Genomic DNA, 24,158 nt, shown 5'->3' with positions numbered 1-24,158 from the left:
TCTCCCGACGGTAGGGGTGGCGGGCGTCGTTCGAATTCTGCGCCAATTCGTGGCCGAACTGCGCCTGTCGCTGATTGGTCGAGGCCGGCCGCGCGCGACCAATCAGCGACGCAGGATTTCTGTTACAAACAGAGAGACAGACAGAATTAGTTAGACGATTATATAGTAGATAGTGCGTATAAAAGTCTACGCCCTGGGTTTAAACACCAGATTTTTGTCATGTAAAAAAATCCTACCAAGAAGAATCATTCCAGACCTTTTTACACTTTTAATGTCTCCCATAATCTGCACAATTTAATTGAAAACTAAACTAAAATCTTTTCAGGTGGAAAATGAAAACTAAAGAACTAAAATAATGTGGTCTCATGAATATGCAATTTATGACAGCATTCAATCTTTTTGGGTAGGAGTCTATCAGCATGGCACATTCCAGAATTGGCAATTTTTGCTCAGTCTTCCTTGCAGCAGCTCTAAATCTGTCATATAACGAGGGCATCTCCTGTGTACAACTCAGGTCAATTTACATATTTTCAATTAGATTCAAGTCTGGGCAATTCTAAAACTTCGATCTTCTTCTGATGAAGCCGTTCTTTTGTGGATTTGGAGCGTTGTTGCTGTGCTGAAAGGTGAAATTCATCTTCAAAATTTTTAGCATAGATCTGAAAGTTTTGTTTCAAAATAGACTGATACTTGACATTGTCCAAAATTGCCTCTAACTTGACTAAAGTCAAAATTTCAGCAGTCGAAAAACAGCCTCAAAGCATAATGCTGTCTCCACCATGCTTCCCTGTGGGCATGGTGTTATTTTGGTGATGTGCAGTCTTGGCTTTTTGCTAGATATACTTTTTCAAATTATGGCCAAAAGTACAACCTTGATCTCATCAGACCATAACACATTTTCCCACATGCTTTTGGCAGACTTGATGTAGGTTTTTGCAAAACATAGCCAGGATTGCATGTTTTTCATTGTAAGAAAAGCCTTACGTCTTGCTACCCAACCCCATAGGTCAGATATATGTAGAATATGGGAGATTGTTGTAACATGCAATACCGAACCAGTACTTGCCAGAAATGTTTGCATTTCCTCTGATGCTGTGTAGACTTCTTAGTAATCTCCAAAACCATTATTTTTCTTGTCTTTTCATCAAGTTTTGAGAAGCAGCAGCAATTAACCGCAAGTCATATCAAATAAATTTTACAACTATCATGAAGTACAATATGTCACGAGAAAACAATATCAGAATTACCAGGATCCATGGAAGCGTTCCAGAGTTATTACCTCATAAAGGGACAGTGGTCAGAATTGTAAAAATTTGCCCTGTCATTAACGTGCAAACCACGCTTGGGGGTAAAGGGGTTAATTAACAAACCAAGGGTGTAACACAAAACTTCTTTTCAATACTTCTACTTTATGTATTTTGGGCACCCAGAATATGATTAAAGGTAGAGTAGCTAATTATCTCCTCCTTCCATTGATTCCTACCAGACAAGGCACATATTTGTCCAGCACCCCTCTAGCTATGCCCCGGCAGGCACCTGACAGATATATGGTTTTACACTGCAATTATTTTTCAGACTATTTCCCTACTTCAGTTTTCCTGTGCAGGATGACCAGTACCCAGCACCATTCACTTGCATCTTAGAGGAAATAACATTTAAGGGGCTGAAGCACTAAATCAATATCATTTCGAGGGTCACTGCGGATCCCAGACGTTAGATCCCCACCAATGACAAAGTGATAGTACATCCTAGCAGAACGCTAATGTTCCATAAGATGGGAATAACCCTATCATCTGCTGTGAAGGTCCAGTACATAGCAGGGAGGATAGTTGAGTCCATGTGTCCACCACCTACTGTACATTTTACATGAAGATGATATCCACCATTATAAGTATTTTAGTTAATATTGAGGTTAGATGCATTTTGTCTCCCTGCTTGATTAAAAGCTCCATTAACTGCTTCAGTTGGGCAGGATTAATTCTGGAGAGCAGGAGTGGTTACTGGGCTTAGGACTTCTTGGGGAACCGGGAAACTTATTTGGATTGACAAAATTGTTTTAACTCTTAAAATCTAAGTCTACCTGATAATTGCCAGATCTTCTGATAAGTCCACAAGGCTCCAGAAAGGGCAAAAGCCAACCCTCTAAAAGTTGCATGGCTACCAAAAATTTCCTGTAGAGCGCTTTATGCAAAGCAAACCATGAATCACCTAGATGACAAGCTAGAAAAGCTGTTAGTTTTGGTCTACCTACATTCAGAAAGGTATGGATGCAAATGTTTAAGTCCCCAACCAAACACTGTTATTTATTTAGCAGCTATAAAACATCTGAAAGATTCCCTCAAATGTAATAACAGGGAGATAGAAGTATGCCTCCCAACTGTCCTGGATACATTGGGGCAGTGATGGATTTTGGAGCTGTCAATCTGTCCCAAGAATATGGTAGCATAATGTTTGCAAAAGAGCAATGTTGGTGGGGGATCATCTTAGGGACATCACACTGTGTAAAGGGCACCCTACTGCATAGGTCCCATAAAAGAGCCTGTAAACGGTGTGAGGATACTAAAGGCCCCGTCACACACAGCGACCTTGTTAGCGAGATCGCTGATTTTGTGACGCCACAGTGGTCTCGCCAGCGAGATCGCTGTGTGTAACGGGGATCAGCGACCGGCCCCCCCACCGGGTATCACTGATCGTGCTCGATCGGCCTGGGCCATTTTTTGATCGTTAGTCTCCCGCTGGCCAGCGTGCATCGCTGCATGTGGCAGCAGGAGCCAACGATCAGCGAGGCTCCCAGCGCTCTAAATAGGCGCTGGGAGCTGGTCTCTAAGGTAAATATTGGGTTACTAAGCGGCGCGCGTCACTTAGTTACCCAATGTGTACCTTAGAAACCTGCGTGCTGGCAGCTCCCGGCTCGAGCACGCAGGTTTCTAAGGTACACATCGGGTAACTAAGTGACGCGCGCCGCTTAGTAACCCGATATTTACCTTAGAGACCAGTGTCCTCGCTGGTGCTGATCGCTGGTGAAGCTGCCCGTTTGGCAGCTCACCAGCGATCATGTAGCGATTCACCAGCGATCCTGACAAGGTCATATCATTGTCGGGATCGCTGGTGCATCTTTATGTGTGACGGGGCCTTAAGACTGTGTGCACATGTTGCATTTTTGCTGCGTTGTTTCAGTGCAAATTTGTCACAAAATCTGAAGGGTTTCCTGATGCCAGTAAAGACAATGAGAGTCCTGACGCACGTTTTTCCTGCATATTTTACCAATGCTAACAATTGGGGAAAAACTGCAACAAAAACGCAAGCAAAAAATGCTGCAAAAATGGGAGTTTTTTGCCGCTGCGTTTTTGCTGTCAAGAGATGCATTAATAGTGCAGACCTTTCTGCACCAAATACTTAATGTGTGCGCATACCCCGATGGTCTTCACTTGGGGCTCTGTGCATTTGTCTGTATTTGTACAAGTAGTATAAATCTACATTACTCTTGTTATGTAATAATCAAGGTACATAATAATAATTAATATGTTGCCGGTGTAATTACATTTCGATATGATCTGTTGAGGGTTTTTATTTTTCTAGAGAGTGATTTCGATCTTTTTCTTCCATTCTTTGCTTGCCACTGAACAAGCGCGGGGATGGTGGTGCAACACTGTTTACTGTTAAAATATTTAGGATGCTTTTAAATTGTCAGCAACCATCATGCAAACCCCAAGGACGGCGTTCTTGTGCAGCATCCTTTCTTCCCAGCGCAGACAATAATGCTATCCAGGCCTATTAAAATCTGCAATTTAACAAGCAATTCAGGATAATAGCATGATTACACATATGAAGGTAATGTATAAAAAGAGGCTTCCTACCTGTGATGCACAATGTAGGTGATGATAGATGCGAACAGGCACAACAACATAACAGCAGTGCATGCATAAACCACAGGGTGCAGGAACTCCCCTGGGTATTGAGGGAGAGACAGCACGGTCTTCAAATCCTAGCGAGAAAAGTAAACATCATTATATTTCCAGCTCATCTACACACATCACACATTAAAAGCTTCTTCAAGACTGTCAGATATAACCCTTTATATAGAGTATCCGAAAGACATCTGCATATTGCTCTATGCAACTCTACACATGGCAACCAATATTTAGATGTTTACGCCCCTTACTTTACCGTAAATTTCTTCAACCCCATCCAATCTGAGCCAATTTGTCTTTCTGTGCTTTCATTTATTTCTTCCCTTCTCCCAAGAGCCATAGTTTTTTTCCCCATTGACATGGACATATAGAAGCTTATTTTTGCAATAAGGTAAACAATAGACAAACGAATGGTCAAGGCAAATCCAAGGTCTAGCAGCAATGATCAGAATACAACATGCAGATGTGTCCACCTTTACCTTGCTGTAAATTTCTTCAACCCAATCCAATCTGAGCCAATTTGATTTTTTCATCTTTCATTTATTCCTTCCCTTCTCCCAAGAACCATAACTTATTTTTCTATTGAAATGGACATATAGGAGCTTATTTTTGCATTAAGGCAAACAATAGGCAACCAAATGGTCAAGGCAAATCCAAGGTCCAGCAGCTACGATCAGAATGCAATATGCAGATGGGTCCGCCTGTACCTTGCTGTAAATTTCTTCAACCCCTTCCAATCTGACCCAATTTGTTTTCTCGTGCTTTCATTTATTCCTTCCCTTCTCCCAAGAGCTATAACTTATTTATTTTCCATTGACATGAGCAAATGAGGGTTTAGTTTTGCAATTTTAAATGACACCATTTATTTTTTGTAATATACTAAAAAATGGTTAAAAAAATCAAGGTGGGTTGAAATGGGGAGAAAACAAAATTGCCTCATTTGTTTGAGTTGTTTTTTGTGGCATTGAATGTACCAAAAATGACTATGCTTATGGTGATACCAAAATGATTTTTTATGTTGTTGGTCTTAGAAACTTCTAAACTTTGCAAACAGTAAAATTGGTTTATGTCACACAACATATCAATAAATTTGCATTGCATTTTTGAAGGAGCATGGGTGACTAAAAAACATCAGTTTTCTTTTTCTCTATCTTCACTGTTTACTGTTTGGATTAAACTATTTTGTATTTTGATAGATTGTACTTTTATAGATGCAGCAATATTGAATATGATTTTTTTAATTTTTTTTTTTTTTAAATGTTGGACTTCCACAGCTACAACGATATCAAATATGCTCATTCTTTTATTTATCTTTTTTGTTTATTGGGAATAAAGGGTGATTTAAACTTTTAGATTTATATCAATTGATTAAGATTTAAAAAAAATGCAACCCAACTTTTTACATTTTTTCAGTCCTGACTTAAACATTCAATCGTATTGTGACGCTAGTCACTACTACTCACGGACGAACCATTAAGCCCGGTGGTCAAGAGGTCTGAGGTCAAAAGCCAGGAGGGTACATCATAGACAGAGGAGTGAGACAAAGGCATAGTCAGGTAACAGTCCGAGGTCAGAATTCGAGGAAGGTAGTGGATCATGACAAAAGGGCTAGGCAAACGAATTGTCAAGGCAAATCCAAGGTCGAGCCGTAATGATCAGAATGCAAGATGGAGCACAGAGCACACACACACCTTTTGAGTAAAGCTACAATTGGCAGCAAATAAGGCAGAGAGCTGGCTAAATAGCCGGATAATTACTCTGAACAGGAGACACATGGATGAAGCCCCAGCACACACTGTTCCTGTTAGGACAGCTAAACCATCACTCAAGACACTGACAGCTCAGCACATCCCAGCATCCAATTGAACGACTGCGCTGTCAGTCACCATACTGACAGCTCAACACATGCCTGTCCTAGATTGCATGTCAGAACTGTCATTCACTGTGTCTTAGCAAGTGGAAGATCTTCAGTAAGTACTTATTGAACACAAAAAGGCTAAAACTGTTTTGTATATTCATATGTAATTTCTCTGTAGCAGATTTCGCTTTCCTGTAGCTACCTATGTACACAGACCTGCAGTGCAAATGCGCAAATATAACCAGTGTAATGTCTAGTCAGACCATACATAGCAATTGAATATAGATAAGCACGTACAATGGAAAATTCATGTGGTTTCCAATGTGGATTTTGTTGTGAAATCTGTGAGTATTTCTCCTTCTATTGATTTCAATATGTTTGATTTGGAATCCATAAAAAAAGAGATTACGTCAATTTTTTTGACAAGGCCAAACCGGTTTACAGATCTGCGACATGTCAAACTGCAAATCAAGGGTCAGAAAGCCAAGGTTTTCAATGGACTTCTGCCACAAATTTCCAAAAGACCTCAGTATGTACAAACCCAAAGGTTACTGAGTACTTTTTGGAATAAATAGAATCCAAAATTGCAACCAAAAATCTAGAAAAAAAAACATTTACTGATAGCAATTTTGCTTCACCATAGTGCTCATCCTGGGACCTAGAAGAACAGGTACTTGTTCAGTACCCCTTGATATTTTCACATTCGATTTCACATTTTTTATTTTAGGTAAAGAATGTTGTTCGATTTCTGTACTTTATGGACAGTGAGAAGCAGAGATTGAGGCCTATGAATATGGCAACAAACTATTGGAAATTGGCGACACTCATCAGACAGTATTCAATTACCTAAAAAATGTAAAGCGGATCATCATTCCACTAAAAAATGCCTCATTGATCCACCACCGGATCATTTGTAACCACCGATCCACCAAACCTCTGCACGACCATCTCTACGCTCACCTATTGTATCCTCACCCATCCCTTGTAAATTGTGAGCCCTCGCGGGCAGGGTCCTCTCTCATCCTGTACCAGTCGTGACTTGTATTGTTTAAGATTACTGTACTTGTATGTATTATGTATACCCCTCCTCACATGTAAAGCGCCATGGAATAAATGGCGCTATAATAATAATATTCCTTATTTCTCCCTTGTAAGGCCACATTCACATGTTCAGTATTTGGTCACTATTTTATGTCAGAATTTGAAAGCCAACATCAGGCACGTCACTACTTTTACATTTTTCATCCACTCCTGGATTGGCTTACAAATACTAATGTAAAATCCTGACCAATGCTGAACGTGTGAATGTGACCTAAGAATTGCACTGTTCTCCATGATCCCTAGCTTCCGGTACTCTCGCTCTTTATACTTTATGTTTACGCCAGTCTACTAATTGAATGAGGACGTTAATTGTCCATGGCTGTGTGAAGTTCATTGAAGTGCATCATAATAAGGGTAATAAAAATTTGTTTGCAAATTTACCCACTTAGAATTATGCTGTACCAACATGAATAAATAGGATGGTGTCCACAGGAGAGGCTTGGACGGTCATTCATTGCGAAGGAAACACTTGTGTTATTTACCAATTAATAAGTGAATATCGGTGTAATGAAAACGACAGCACTAAAACTAATTACAGATGATCACGTTGAGAAACAGTCCTCGGATGGATATAATAAACGCAGCTTACATTGTTGTGGAACCAATACTTTAACAATTGGCATATACTGGATTTTTTAAAACTGTTTTTCTAAAAAAAAAAGTTTGCAATTTTTGCTAAAAACTGCCCAGCAATCTTATACTACATCTAATCACATGTGGTTTTGTAGAATTGTTGGAGCAAGTCCACAACAAGAAAGGCCTCAAAGCTCACTAAAAAAACTTGAAAGATTATTCATTTCTTTAGTAAAACAACTGCAAGATACTGTTTGTCATCATGTTGTGTTTTTTCATTTTTTTTCCGCATCAAAAACCAGAGCGGTGGCAGTAAAAATGCTGAGCACAAAACGCGCCTTTTTGTCCCGCTTGTAGGTCCTTTTTGCCAGAGGTTTTACTTGCATGTTTCACCCACTCGTTTGAAGGTGAGACATGCAAAAACACGGTAAGGGCTCATCCCCATTTGTGAGAAAACGTTTTCTGGATGAAAAAAACGGACCGATTCTATGCAATTGTCATGCGAGTGTCATGCGGTTTCAGTGTGATTTTTCAATATGACATGAGTATGACATCCGTATGCAATGCGATTTTAACATGAGGTTTTACATAGAGCAGTTCTCTCCATGTAAAAACTCATGTTAAAATAGCATTGGAAACTAACACTGTACACATCGTTTAAAAATACCCAAAACCTTCAAAACACACACACACATATATATGAGAGAGAAAGATAGCAGAATAGCCGATAATTCATTTGTCGGCTTTTGTAAAATAATTGCAAAAGCCGACTGGATATGAGACATGGATTACTTACAGTAAACCATTTTATTTCATTTAGTTTTTTCAGTGATACACACATACTGTATATATATAATATATATTATTTATTTAATATATTATATATATATATATATATACATATCATACATATAATATAAATATAATATACATATATAATACATATATATATATATGCACATGTTAGTGACATACAATTATTCTAATGTTGGTCCCCCTATTATTTATAGACAGCAACACTATACTACGGTAATAGTATATGTCTCTGAGATATATATATATATATATATGTATAGATTATATATATATATATATATTATGTATCTTATATATGAAATGTATGTATGTATATATATATATATATATATATATTGCATAGTAAGATTAAACAAAATCCGCTAATTCAATTGCCGGCTTCTGTAAAATCAATACAAAACTCGACATGAAATGACACATGTTTTACTTACAGTAAACCATTTCATTTCATGTATTTTTTTTATATGTCCCTGACTAATAATTAGATTAGGGTTTGTGTGTAAAATTTGGGAAGCCGGCAATTGAATTAACGGCTTTTGTTCAATCTTACTGTGCAATATAAATTTATATATATATATATATATACAGTATATATATTAGTAAAAGATATATATTTGTAATATACATACATATCATGTAGAGAAGATATATAATATATACAAAATATATATATACATCTAAAATATATATATATATATTTATATATATCAGTGACAAATACAATTAGTATAGTGTTGCTGTCTATAAATTATAGGGGGACCCTACACCATTTTGTTCCTGGAAATAATCATTTATTTAGTAAATACATGCCCATAATTTAGAACAACACTATACTAATTGTATTTGGCACTAACATGTGTGTGTATATATATATATATATTATTTTTTGTATATTTATATTATATATGATATGTATATATAAAATATTAATATATTAAATATATAATATATATATTATATGCATAAATATTCCCTATATCTTTAATATAATATTATACATATATAATGGATATATATTATATATATATTACATATACATTCTATATATATATATTATTTTATGTATACATATATTATATATGTGTGTGTCACTGACATGTGTATATATATATATGTATGTATTCTATGTGCTTATATCTAGTGTTTTGTGTGCTGTCATTGTGATATTCCAAATATATATGTATATATATTCACCTATTCTATATGTATACATGTATTATATCTTTTGTATTAGAACATGTCAGTGTCATTTTACTGTATAGCCACATATGAATTACCGACTTTTCTCCTATCTATCTATCTATCTATCTATCTATCTATCTATCTATCTATCTATCTATCTATCGATCTATCTAATATAAATACATATATATTTGTGCGTGTCACTGACATGTATATATCTGTGTACTCTATGTGTATATATCTATACTATCTATTCTTTTCTGACCTGTCAGTGTGATGTTACTGTACATCGCATATGAATTGTTGGCTTTTCTCCTATCTGTCTGTCTTTCTAATATAAATACATATAAACATGTCAGTCACACACACACATATATATGTATTTATATTAGATAGATCGATAGATAGATAGATATATAAGCCGGCAATTCATATGCGGCTATACAGTAAAATCACACTGACAGCTCAAAAAAGGATAGATAGAATAGATATATACACACAGAATACATATATATACACACATGTCAGTGACAGACACATATATATATATATATCTGTGTATTCTATCTGTATATATCTATTCTATCTATTCTATTCTAACATGTCAGTGTGATTGTACAGTAGCCGGAGATGAATTGTTGGCTTTTTTTAAAGGACACCGGTGCGTATCAATCGGACAGCACTCGCGCTGTCAGATATTTTATCGCACCCATTGACTTGCATTGGCGATTTTCTAGGGAAAATCGCAGCAAATCGCGTGCGGCTGGAGATATGAAAAGCGATTTGATCAAATGTCCAGGACCGAAAGTAAATGGATTTTTGAATTAGACACTCTGATTCCAAATGGTCTCAATAGTGAGATTGAATTGTTCGCTTTTAATGTGTGATGATATGTCTCTGTTGGCTATATAAGGGTTACTTTCACTCTCTGGAGCCAACCCTGAAGAAGGAATCAGAGAATTCCATAACGCGTAGGATTTCAGCCTGTTTTTGGCTCTCACAGCGCTCCTTAGCTATTCTCTGCCTGTCACGTGACCCATCACGTGACTGTGTCGTCACGCAAGGTCCTGCAGTGGTTTTGGACCTTGCAGGCTTGCCCCTTATGCAGCGTCTGTAAGCTGCATAGGTCGGCGCTTCATATCTCCAGCCGCACGCTAGTCTCCGGCCGGGACAGCGGCGTGCAGGGAGATTAGACCCCCTTGTTTGCATCAGAGACAACTGTTATCTCAGAGCGACTGATTATCAGTGGAAAGGACCTTTTTCCTTGGATTCACTCCTGAAGATTCTCTTCCTCGGTATAATTCCTCCCTTGCCAACTAAAGTTTATTCAAGGTAATTCGCCCTCTCATGGGGTCATTGTACTTGTTTTAGCTGGATATTTTGCATATAACCTGTGTACACTTTAGCGCAAGTTAAGCCTATATATTTTTATTTTATATGTTTCTGGACAAATTGAGTGTTTTTTTGTCCTATTACTTGCTGCTGTGCACTCTAAGGTCTTGCGCTTAGCGCCGTTAGGTATTTTATATTTATTTAGTAATGGTGGTTACTTTGCCGGATGGTGAACACAGCTTAATGTCTCTCCTAGTTAGGGCTCTCTGTTATTATCCTTTTCCCTTTCCTAGGATTTTATCTTGTTATAGGTTTTAATATTAATATAAATAAAGCATTGCAATTTTTAATGGTATTTTCTGGATATCTTCATTCGGCAATTTGGGATATGTAAGTCCGATTTTTTAATTTATCTGTTGTGAAGTGCCATCCTTCTTGATTACTGGACATTTTGTATAAGTAGTAACCAAATATGCTGTGTAAAATTCATTGCAAAAATGCCACGTGTAAACATACTGTCACAGGTTTACCACGACAGAGAGGAGCCAGGCGACCACAGCGTCTGATCTCTCCTACTTCTGCACTGGTTAGAAGCACTTCACCTTCATATTAAACAGTATAAATTTCTTTTGGCAGTGCAGGGGTTAATCTACTCAGTTGAGCGCTCCTGGAGCATAAAGGCTCTCAGTTGTGCACTGTTGGCCACTCCCATCTCCTATATAATCTGGGCCCTGGCCAGCACTCATTGTCTGTGAAGCTTATGCTGCATTTCTGTAGGTTGTTGTTGGTTATTATTGGAGAAGGCATTTGGTGGGTTTGTCTGTGACTGTTGCTAGGTTTTGAGTGTGTGATAATTCCCTTTCTTCTCCTACGCTGGTTTAACCCCATCCTCCTCTCCCCGGTGCATTCCTCTGTTGTATTTGTGTATATTTGTATGTTTGGTATTTTTCCTTACTCATTGTTCAGATTACCTTGTTAGTCTGGTTGGTGTATTATGGTACACTACTACTCCCTTCTTTCCTGGGTGAGGGAAGGGTACAAACTGAGGACGGATTCAGGAGCTAAGGCAAGGTATGTGGCCCCGGCGTCTTCACCATAAGAAGTAATCAGAGGAATAGGGCGAGCAAGGGCACCCCTAGTGTTAGGTACAGGGAAGGAACACCTGGTCCCGGGACACTGAACAACAGAGTCGTCACACATACTCTTAGTCTATGTGCACACAGTCTTTTTGTAACGTTTTCAGAGCAGAAACTGAGCAGAAACTCAAAGTTTTTGAGTTATTTTGAGTTTTTGAAGAGGATTTGAAGAGTATCCGCTCAGTATCTGCACCAAAACCTTGTGCACGTACCCAAAGGATGTGTTCACACTGAGTTTTTTTCCAGTGGACAAAAGCGATGCGTTTTATAGAGGATAATCTACTTGTTTGGGGAGATGATTAAGGAGTTTTTCACTTCCTGTAATGTTTCTTGAAGTGTCTATGAAGATATTTCCAAGTGTTTTTGCAGAGTTTTTTTCCTGAAGTGTTTTTTCAGTCCTTTGAATGAACAGTGCCGAGTTTGTAGCATTCTCCATCAGAGGTTGCTTAAAACGAGTGACTGCACTTTTGTTACTCCCAACAGGCATTTCTGAAAGCCTGAAGTATGTAAAAGATGCTCAAATGATTGAACATATGAACAATATTTCCATAAAAATCATAGGATGTTTCTTATAAATGTTTTGTGAGTAATTTTTCTGATGATCTTAGGAGGGGAACCTCTCAAACAAATGACAGAAAAAGATGCAGGAAGACACAATATTGTAAAGGTAAGCTCACACGCATGTAAGAAAAAAAATATCTAGAAAATAAATGTTTTTTTTTCATCTGTATTGTCATCTGGATTTATACATAACCAGTTATAAAAATTGACTGTGGTTCTATCTATGTATCGTATTGACTGAATAATACCAACGGTAAATGTGCCATAAAAACAAAGTCTACTCTTTTTTTGCTTCTAATCATGGAAGCTCTTTAAAGTCTAGTGCATATTGAAGTTGGAAAAGTATGATGGCTACTACCTGGAATTGACGTCTCATTTGAAGTAGAAAAATCAAGGTCTGTCTAGTATCATCTGCTAGTATGGGGGTGAGCAACTGACAACCATAGCTCTTCATGATGTGGTCCACACTAACATTGGCAGCAACAGTCAACCACAAAATAGTGACACCAAAAGACCTCCATATTATCGTCATCCACAGATCTTCAGAACACTCTAATGATGTCCATTTATAAAAATTTCAACCACAGCCCTTAACAGCAGTATCAACCACGGCTCAGAATCCATCACAGCCAACTATGATATCTGATACTGATATGTCCTAGAAATGACCCTGGCTCCTTTTGTAATATGTTTAATGCAACAACTCCATTCCTGTCTAAGAGTTTTTAGTTGCTAGATTTGTATGCTGTTTATAAATTTAGAACAAAAAAAAAACTCCCAGAGGTTCACACAGGGATAGCATGTGACTGTATTTCCTGTGTCTGTGTATGAGAGAAGCAGTCTGTTGTAGATGCTGCACAGATACACATAAATGATTTATTCCTGATCTATTAAGCTTATCATATATTGTTCCTTTTTGCTCCTGAAATAAAGACGCTCTGTTGTCACACGCCAGGAGAGTATCCTGAATAATCCACTGACATCCTAATATAGACTCAAACCCAGGCTCTGACAATATAATGGGCTCCAAATAGCCAGAAAAATCAACTCCACAAATAACTAATTTTCTCATTCATGATATGCTGTGTGTAAGATGTTGACAAAAAAAAAAAAAACAGATTATAGTGCAATTAATAGTATGTTTTATGTGCTATGTTTGGGTGAAGTAGTTAGTAACATAATAATAATAATAATCTTTATTTATATAGCATCAACATATTCCGCAGCGCTTTACAGTTTAACAGTTTCAAAACACAAGTCATAAATAGCAACGTTAACAATACAGTAATTAAAGCAAAATAAGATGACCCTGCTGGTGAGAGCTTACAATCTACAATGAGATGGGGGAGATACAAAGTACAGGTGTGTACTTAGAATGATGTATTTACAATGATGGTCCAGCCATCTTGAGAAGGTGGGGGACAGAGATAGTGAATGGGCTACATACTCACACTTGCACATAAAATGAGTGATAAATGAACGTGATAGGCTGCTCTGAATAGATGTGTTTTGAGAGAGTGCCTAAAACTGTGCAAATTGTGGATAGTCCTAATTTCCTGGGGTAGAGCATTCCAGAGGATTGGCGCAGCGCGGGAAAAGTCTTGGAGTCGGGAGTGGGAGGTGCGGATTAGTGCAGAGGTTAGTCGAAAGTCTTTTGCAGAGCGCAGCGGTCGGCTAGGCCCATAGACAGAAATGAGGGAGGAGATTTAGGGGGGTGCTGCACTGTGGAGAGCTTTGTGGGTGAGAACAAGTACTTTGAATTGGACCCTATAATGAATGGGCAGCCAATGTAAGGACTGGCGAAGAGCGGTCGCGTCCGAGTACCGATTAGCCTGATAGATGACCCTGGCTGCTGCATTAAGTATAGACTGGAGAGGGGAGAGTCGAGTAGCAGGGGGGCCAATTGATAGAGCGTTGCAGTAATCCAGGCGGGAGTGGATCAATGCTACAGTGAGGGTTTTTGTTGTTTCCATGGTGAGAAAAGGGCGAATTCTGGAGATGTTCTTTAGGTGTAGGCGTCAAGAGCGGGCAATACATAGTAACATAGTAACATAGTTTTGAAGGCTGAAGGAAGACCTTATGTCCATCTAGTTTAGCCTATTTTTAGTGCAGCTGTTCTGCATTGTTGATCCTGGGGAAGGCAAAAAACCCACAGAGTAGAAGCCAATTTTCTCCATAGGGAAAAAAATTCCTTCCCCTAAGCTGGGTCAACCATCTACCTATAATATTCTGTTATTCGTAACCTTCTATACTGTTACTCACAAGAAAAGCATCCATTCCTTTCTTAAATCCATTCAATGAGTTGGCCATCACCACTTCCTCATGAAGAGAATTCCAGAGCCTCACTGCTCTTACCGTGAAGAACCCTCTTCTATGCTGGTGCAGAAATTGTTTTTCCTCCAAACGAAGAGAATGCCCCCTTGTTCTTGTCACAGTCCTTGGTACAAACAGTTCATTGGAGAGATCTCTGTATTGCCCTCTGATATACTTGTACATATATATTAGGTCTCCCCTAAATCTTCTCTTTTCTAGAGTAAATAGACCTAATTTTGATAACCTTTCTGGGTATTGCAGTGAACCAACTCCATTTATCATTTTAGTAGCCCGACTTTGAACCCTTTCAAGTTCAGTAATGTCTTTCATGAGCACCGGAGTCCAAAATTGCACACAATACTCCTAGTGTGGTCTGACGAGTGATTTGCACAGAGGGAGAATTATGTTTTCATCTCGTGTCCCCAGACCTCTTCTAATGCATCCCATGACCCTATTTGCTTTGGTGGCAGCTGCCTGACACTGGGCACCCCAATTTAGCTTCTAATTGACTAAGATGCCTAAGTCTTTTTCCATGTCTGATTTCCCCAGCAGTTTCCCATTTAGTAAGTAATTGTAGCATCTGTTTCTCCTTCCCATGTGCATAACCTTACACTTATCTGTGTTAAACCTTATTTGCCATTTTTCAGCCCAATTCTCAAATTTACTCAAATCTGTCTGTAGTTGCAAACTGTCCTCCTTTGTGTTAACTACCTTACATAGTTTTGTATCATCTGCAAATACTGATATTTTACTGTGTAAAACATCCACTAGATCATTAATAAATATATTAAATAGTAGGGGGCCCAATACAGAACCCTGTGGTACCCCACTAGTAACCCTGGCCCAATCTGAGTATGCCCCATTAATAAACACTCTTTGTTTTTTATCACTAAGCCAGCTACCTACCCATCTACACACATTTTCCCCTAGCCCAAGCTTTCTCATCTTACTTACCAACCTTTTATGTGGGACAGTGTCAAATGCTTTAGAGAAGTCGAGATAAATGACATCCAATGATTTTCCTTGGTCCATTTGAGAGCTTACATCCTCATAGAAGCTGATCAGGTTAGTTTGACAGGAGCGATCCTTCATAAATCCATGTTGATATGGAGTTAAACATTTATTAACATTGAGATATTCCATAATGGTATCCCTTAGAAACCCTTCAAAAATTTTACCCACAACAGATGTTAAGCTTACCGGCCTATAGTTTCCAGGTTCCCTTTTACACCCCTTTTTGAAAATTGGTACCACATTTGCTTGCCGCCAATCAAAAGGAACAGACCCTGTTTCTATATAGTCTTTAAATATAAGGAATAGAGGCCTGTCTATCACATTACTTAACTTCCTTAATACCCGAGGGTGAATGCCATCAGGGCCTGGTGATTTGTCAATTTTAATCTCACTAAGGTGGTTCTGCACTTCTTCCTTGGTTAGGCAGGTAATTCTTAATGGGGAGTTTACATTATCACTCTGCATTTCCCCTGGCAAATCCTTTTCCTGTGTGAACACTGTTGAGAAAAAAGTATTTAAAACACTTACTTTTCCCACATCGCTCTCTATGATTTCACCCTCATTGTTCTTTAAAGGGCCGACACCATCAATTTTAATCATTTTACTGTTTATATAATTAAAGAATAGTTTGGGGTTTGTTTTACTTTCCTTAGCAATGAGTCTCTCAGTTTCCACTTTTGCTAAATGTATTTGTTTTTTACACATTTTATTTTTTTCTCTATAACTTTTTAATGCTTCTTCATTGCATTCTTGTTTTAGCTTCTTAAATGCCTTGTTCTTGTTATTTATTGCCCTTTTTACATCCTTATTTAGCCACATTGGTGTTCTCCTGTTCCTAGCCCTTTTATTTCTGTACGGTATGGCTAGCTCGCAGTGGGTGTGTAAAACTGATTTATATATTTCCCATTTATTTTCTGTGCTCCTATTTTTGAGGACATTGTCCCAATCAATTCGGTGAAGGTCCTCTCTAAGCTGATCAAACTTTGCTTTCCTGAAATTCAGCGTTTTTGTAACCCCCTTCTAGGGCACCTTACTGAAGGACTGTCATGATCCAAGGTGGATCTGACAAGTAAATGGACAAAGTGAACTTTTTTTCCTTTGGCTTGGTGCCAAAGTGGGTTTATTGCCCCCGGTGGCCATTAGAATTATTACACATGGTGTCGCTTGTTCTAAGTTGCCCCGGTGATGGTGAGTGGTATTACACTTTAGTTTTACTGTGCACATATTACAAATCAGGTGTGAGGCTCTGTTAAAGAGTTTCAGGTGTGTTTGATGATGGTTTGGTGATATTGATAGTTCGTCATTTGGGAAGCAAGCCTGGGTGATGAAGGAGCTGAATGAGAGTTCTGGGCAGCCCAGACAGAGGGGTTGAGTCAGCTATGGAGTCTGCAAGGAGTGCTGGCATGAATTGGTGGCGTTCAACATTGGTGTCTGCAAGAAGGGCTGGCATGGCATGGTGGAGTCGCAGTTTATGGTGTCAGCAGGAAGTGCTTGCATGGCTTGGTGGAGTGGCGACTATGGTGAGAGTTGCACCCAGCATGCTCGATTTGGTTGCTGAAAGCAGGACTCAAGCATGCTTGACTTCTTGGCAGAAAAGTTGGACTCGAGCATGCTGGACTTTTTGGCAGAAGCTAGACTCATCTTTGGGACTCTGTTTACTGGGCAGCTGCAACTGGTGGTGGACTCTGCTCCAAGGCTGCACTAGGCTGATGGATCCGGTTATGGTGATGGATCCGGTTGGAGGAGAAGATGCACGCAGGTGTGGGCTCTGTTGCTAGGAGCATATGCAACAGAGCAAAGCTAAGTGGTGTTCCCCCTGTTTAGTCATTTCCCCTTATGTGTGTTTAGTGCAGTGGTGGGATTAGTTTCCGCACCGACCAATTCCCTAGTGAGAGTTTAGGTGCAGGGCGAGTCAGGGTTTGAGGTACGCGTGCGTCGCCCGGTGCGGAACCGGCATAAGGGAACGTTAGGAGTGCAGGGACACTGGCTCGGGGGCGTACAGGAGGTCTCCACGTCCCTATTCCCTATCGCAGGGCCCACCATTGTTATTGTTACCCAGGTTTCCCCTTTATTATTTAAATTCTCCTTACTGGAGGCGGGGTTTCCAGACTACTGTATATATAACGTGTATTACCTAAATTTGCCAGTTGGAGGCGGTTTATCCAGCTGCATGTTTTATTAGTTAAATTCACCCTACTGGTGGCGGTATATCCAGGGTCACGCGTGTCATGGGTTCGCCTTGCGGTTCTCGCTGCGTCTAGACACACGTGACCGTGACATTATCATCAACCCTACATTTTTTTTCTGGTCAGCCTTGGCCATGTGGAGACCTGTGAGTAATTGCTGCTGGACCTCACTGAGGTGTGTGAGAAGCTGCATGGTGTGAAGCAGTTCCAGCAACAGTATTCAGGGCCTGGGGCCTTTCCTTGGGCTCAACCAGAAAATCAAATGGCAGCTGCGGTCTGGTAAAAAGCCCCTAGAGTCGCTGCTGGGAAGTGGGACTTGCTCATGCTTGCGGAGGTACCAGGCAGGTGGGAAGAGTTGCTGCCCCACGGAGCTGCCTGGTATTCTCCGAGGTGAAGGGGTACATCCCTGTGGTGAGCAGACTGGTGTATAGTCTGCGGGGCTCATGCCAAATCTTCCATACCATTGAAGAAGCCGCCCCCTCCTGGTCTTGTGGAGGCAACCAGAGAGTGTATTTTTCCTCCATATTCCTGCGGCTCTGGCAAAGTGCCCCCTAGAGTCGCTGCTGGGGAGCGGGACTTGTTCATACAGGCGGACATACCCAGACAGGTGGATGGAGTTGGTGATCCCCATGGTGCTGTCTGGGGTTCCCCGAGGTGAAGGGGTACGTCCCTGTAGTGAGCAGACTGGTGTTAAAGTCCGCGGGGCTGACGCCAAATCTTCTATACCACCGAAGAGGCCGCCCCCTCCTGGTTGTTTGGAGGAAGGCCACCAGCAAGTGTATATTTCCTCTATATTCCTGTCCCCTTCTCCTCCAGGTGTGAGCAGCAGGTGTGCTGCGGGGGAGTAGGGACAAATCTCACCCCTCGCCATTAACCAACCCAGGGAGGCGCAGACCTCATGGTGAAAGGGTTGGAGGGTGGTGTCCCTTGGTGAATAGCGGGGGTGTGAGTGTGGTGACACAGGGGGATGCCTCTGTTGTCGAGTCCAGAATGAGTTCACCAAAATATGACAAACGAATGTGTGGCAATAAACGTTCAGGTCCGGACCTGTGTGTGAATGAGCATGTATGGGTGGCCACCAAAAAACATCTTGTGGAAGTGTGTTGTGGAGTCTGATCAGCTCATAGCAAACATACACATACATAAACTCGTTCCCCAGGTCGGCGCTGTGGAGATGAGTGGTGCCTCCAGAACATGTATTGCCAATACCAGCGGTGCGTTTGTCATAAACCTGAAGTTTCAGGTGGTGGTGGGGTGAACTCAGGATCTGGGCGTCCCTGCTATAGGTGTTTCCCTTATGAGGAGTGGTCTTGAGGGTCCAGAAGCCCCTCATTAAGGAGGGGGTACTGTCATAATCCAAGGTGGATCTGACAAGTAAATGGACAAAGTGAACTTTTTTTCCCTTTGGCTTGGTGCCAAAGTGGGTTGATTGCCCCCGGTGGCCATTAGAATTATTACACATGGTGTCGCTTGTTCTAAGTTGCCCCGGTGGTGGTGAGTGGTATTACACTTTAGTTTTACTGTGCACATATTACAAATCAGGTGTGAGGCTCTGTTAAAGAGTTTCAGGTGTGTTTGATGATGGTTTGGTGATATTGATAGTTCGTCATTTGGGAAGCAAGCCTGGGTGATGAAGGAGCTGAATGAGAGTTCTGGGCACCCCAGCCAGAGGGGTTGAGTCAGCTATGGAGTCTGCAAGGAGTGCTGGCATGAATTGGTGGCGTTCAACGTTGGTGTCTGCAAGAAGGGCTGGCATGGCATGGTGGAGTCGCAGTTTATGGTGTCAGCAGGAAGTGCTTGCATGGCTTGGTGGAGTGGCGACTATGGTGAGAGTTGCACCCAGCATGCTGGATTTGGTTGCTGAAAGCTGGACTCAGGCATGCTTGACTTCTTGGCAGAAAAGTTGGACTCGAGCATGCTGGACTTTTTGGCAGAAGCTGGACTCATCTTTGGGACTCTGTTTACTGGGCAGCTGCAACTGGTGATGGACTCTGCTCCAAGGCTGCACTAGGCTGATGGATCCGGTTATGGTGATGGATCCGGTTGGAGGAGAAGATGCACGCAGGTGTGGGCTCTGTTGCTAGGAGCGTATGCAACAGAGCAAAGCTAAGTGGTGTTCCCCCTGTTTAGTCATTTCCCCTTATGTGTGTTTAGTGCAGTGGTGGGATTAGTTTCCGCACCGACCAATTCCGTAGTGAGGGTTTAGGTGCAGGGCGAGTCAGGGTTTGAGGTACGCGTGCGTCGCCCGGTGCGGAACTGGCATAGGGAACATTAGGAGTGCAGGGACACTGGCTCAGGGGCATACAGGAGGTCTCCACGTCCCTATTCCCTATCGCAGGGCCCACCATTGTTATTGTTACCCAAGTTTCCCCTTTATTATTTAAATTCTCCTTACTGGAGGCGGGGTTTCCAGACTACTGTATATATAACGTGTATTACCTAAATTTGCCAGTTGGAGGCGGTGTATCCAGCTGCACGTTTTATTATTTAAATTCGCCCTACTGGAGGCGGTGTATCCAGGGTCACGCGTGTCATGGGTTCGCCTTGCGGTTCTCGCTGCGTCCAGACACACGTGACCGTGACAAGGACAAGTGGCATTGTATTATATTGTGGTCACCGTTGCCTAGGTGCCCATCGACTCGTTCTTCTGTTATTCTATCTGGCCTGTTGCTTAAAATTAAGTCCAGAAGGGCTGTCCCTCTAGTTGGGCCCTGCACAAGTTGTGACAGATAATTATCCTTGGTCACAGAAATTGATTTCCTTTCTGAGATACGCAGGTTTCAGTTTCCCTGTCTATGTCGGGGTAGTTGAAGTCCCCCATAATAATCATCTCATTGTGATTTGCTGCTTTGTCTATTTGTTTCAATAATACATTTTCAGTGGTTTCTGTTATATTTGGTGGCTTATTACAAACCCCTATGAGGATTTTATTACTTTTCCCTCCTTGTATCTCCCCCCATAGAGACTCCACCTTTTCATTTCCCTCTTGTATACCTTCTCTTAGTGTGGGCTTTAAAGTTGACTTTATATATAGACAGACTCCACCCCCTTTCCTTTTTTTACGATCCCTCCTAAACAAATCATATCCTTGCAAGTTAGCCGCCCAGTCATAGCTGTCGTCTAACCATGTCTCAGTTATTAGCTTTTCCTACTATGTCGTATTTATCATCATACATTACCAACTCCAGATCTTCAATCTTATTGGTCAGGCTTCTTGCGTTGGTCAGCATGCAGGAAAGAAGTTTTGCTTCCTTTTTCTTAGCTTCCTTCTGAGTACCCTGTCTTGGGTCCTCTTTACCACATCTAGTATTCTTGATTAGTTTGTCCTTCTGCTGCATGTTCTTGTCTGCTGTTTTTCCTCCCATCCCCTCTTCTTCTAGTTTAAAGCCCTCCTGATGAGTGTGGCAAGTCTTCTGGCGAATGTGTGTTTCCCAGGTTTTGTGAGGTGTATCCCATCTCTTGCGAGAAGTCCATCGTAGAGGTAATTCACGACATGGTCCAAGAATCCAAATCCTTGCTGCCTGCACCATCGTCGTAGCCAGTTGTTCACCTCTAGTATACTATTTCATCTTCTGATGCCATGACCATCGACTGGGAGGATTGATGAGAAGACAATCTGGCAAATTTGGCAAAGTCGGGTTTCATGTAATGAAACCTGACCCTAGGATGAGGTCGGCCACGAGGTCGGCGACTTAAGCGCCAAAGTCGTGTTTCAAAAGTTTGTTTTGCGCTCTTTTTCAGCCAATCAGGATCCACGGACACTGTGGGCAACGTGATGACATAGGCAGGGGTCACCACCATCTTTCAGAAGGGCATGCAAGTGATTGGCTTGCTTTGGTGGGCGTCACAGGGGGTATAAAAGGGCGTGCACGCTGACCGCCATGTTACTCATGCTGATCTCAGAATAGGGAGAGCTGCTGCTGCTGATGATTTTGTAGGGAGAGCGTTAGGCAGGGAAGAAGACACCAAAAACTGCTTCTGCTGCTAGCGATTTTGCCTGTACAACACACCAGTCACTGTGTGTGCAGTGCAAGTGGAGGCTATATTTTGCTGGATCTGCGGTGTTGGTTGTTAGGCTGCCTTCTAAGGCCTCCTGACGGCTGCATTGCTGTTTAACCACTGCTCTGCAAACTGCTTTTTTAAAAGCAATCCCAATTTTTTTTTTTTGTCCTGGTGAGGTACTGAGCGTGCATTTTTTCACACCATACAGCGGTGCACACTCCTCACACAGTACCGTGTAACGGCTGTTATCACAGCCACAGTGAAGCTACCTGTGTGTCACTCTGTAAGGATAAGTCGAGGACATGTTCCATTCTTACAGACCTGCACCTTCTAGTTTTGTGTAACTTTCAAACAGTTGAATATATTTGCTGTTTGATCACATTCAAAACTATAGAGAGACAGCGTGTGTCAGTCCGTATACTTAAAAAACACGGAGCTTGACAATTTTACGTACACCGGACAGCCGTGTACGTGCACGCTCCTCTCTCAGTACCGTGTAATGGCTGTAATCACGACCACAGTGAAGCCATCTGTGTGTCGCTCTGTAAGGATAAGTCGAGGACTTGTTCCGTTCTTACAGACCTACATTCTAGGGAGATTCCTATTCTGCCCAATTCTATATACACCTTGTAGTTTGTCATACACTAGCCAATTTCTGCCTGTGACATAGCGCTGTGATATTCAGTGGGCCTCACACAATCCAAAAGTGTCCAGTGTCCACAAGTGTGTGCAGAAATTCAAAATCTCCGTTATCCTCTAGTGACATTTTTCACACCTGCGACATCGAGCCTGTGACATAGCGCTGTGATATTCAGTGGGCCTCACACAATCCAAAAGTGTCCAGTGTCCACAAGTGTGTGCAGAAATTCAAAATCTCCGTTATCCTCTAGTGACATTTTTCACACCTGCGACATCGAGCCTGTGACATAGCGCTGCGATATTCAGTGGGCCTCACACAATCAAAAAGTGTCCAGTGTCCACAAGTGTGTGCAGAAATTCAAAATCTCCCCTGTCCTATAGACACCTTGTACCTTGTTTTACATTACTATATAGTTTGTTGGATTTTGTCTACATTTCTACCAAAAATGAGGAAGGCTGGTGGAAGAGGCCGTGGAATTGGGCGGGGGTTGGCAGCTGGTAATGATGGTGTTGGTGGTGGATCTGATGGTAGTGGCAAAAGCAAAATAGGACCGAATGCAGGAGGTGTTGAGCCTGCGTCATCGTCTGGCTCCACAAGGCCTCGAAGGCTTAGTTTTCTAGGAGTTGGCAAACCGCTTTTAGAGCCAGAGCTTCAGGAAAAAGTTTTGGCTTACATTGCTGACTCAGCCTCCAGCTCTATCGCCTCCTCTTCTGAAGTTGTAAAAAATAAAAGCACTGAGTCGTCATTGGAGGCTCATGTTCATGAACCACACCTTTCCTTGTGTCCTTCACCCCAACCAAGATTGAAAGATGACGCAGGCCATACTACTGATTACTCCATGGAGCTGTTTTCACATACCATGCCTGGATTATCAAGTGAAATGGTGAATGACCCAGGCCAAGATGAATCTGACATGGAGTGCACTGATGCACAGCCACTGATAGGTGATTCTGCTGGTACATTCACTCAGAGCACTACATTGTCCTCGCAGTGTACAGAGCCAGATTCTGACTCTGATGAGACTCAGGTGCCCCTTCCCGCACACTATACCACCATACACGGTGACACAGAGGAAGGTGCACATGACATTGAAGAGGAGGTGATGGATGACCCAGTTGTTGACCCAGATTGGCATCCATTGGGGGAAGAGGGTGCTGCTTCCAATAGCTCAGATGAGGAGGAGGAGCATCCACAGCAGACATCGACATCGCAACAGCTGTTATCTGGCAGGCCCGGAGCACTCCAAAGACAGGTTCCAAAAATCAAAAGAGTTGCTGGACAGCTTGTCGAGAGGGTCAAAATATCACAGCGTGCTAGGCCGCAAAATGTCTGCCAAAGTAGGAAGAGTGCAGTGTGGCACTTTTTTGACCAAAATCCTCATGATCAGGCCAAGGTTATCTGTAAGAAGTGCGCAAAGACCTTTAGCCGAGGGAAAAATCTGAAAAATTTGAATACCAGTTGCATGCTTAGACATTTAACCAGCATGCACTTGCAAGCGTGGACACAACACCACACCTCAAGTACCACATGTGT

The 24,158-nt window shown here is 41.4% G+C and overlaps 1 protein-coding gene across 7 annotated transcripts in view; it reads right to left on the bottom strand.

Moving 5' to 3' along the window:
- The window catches only part of ADGRA1 (adhesion G protein-coupled receptor A1), a 1,190,508-nt gene that overhangs the window by 167,189 nt on the left and 999,161 nt on the right, over positions 1-24,158 (bottom strand). For 6 of the 7 annotated variants that reach the window (XM_073546510.1, XM_073546511.1, XM_073546513.1 and 3 more), the window contains one exon: positions 3,858-3,985. The exons of the other annotated variant lie outside the window; for it this stretch is intronic. In XM_073546510.1, the coding sequence (XP_073402611.1) occupies positions 3,858-3,985 (128 nt within the window). The remainder of the gene's footprint in view (positions 1-3,857; positions 3,986-24,158) is intronic. 7 annotated transcript variants of the gene reach the window in all.

This window comes from Dendrobates tinctorius, unplaced genomic scaffold (assembly GCF_039654945.1).
Source record: "Dendrobates tinctorius isolate UK_male_01 unplaced genomic scaffold, ASM3965494v1 ptg000147l, whole genome shotgun sequence".
Lineage (NCBI taxonomy): Eukaryota > Metazoa > Chordata > Amphibia > Anura > Dendrobatidae > Dendrobates > Dendrobates tinctorius.
Note: the sequence above shows the minus strand (reverse complement) of the source record. Positions and strands in the feature narration are given on the sequence as shown.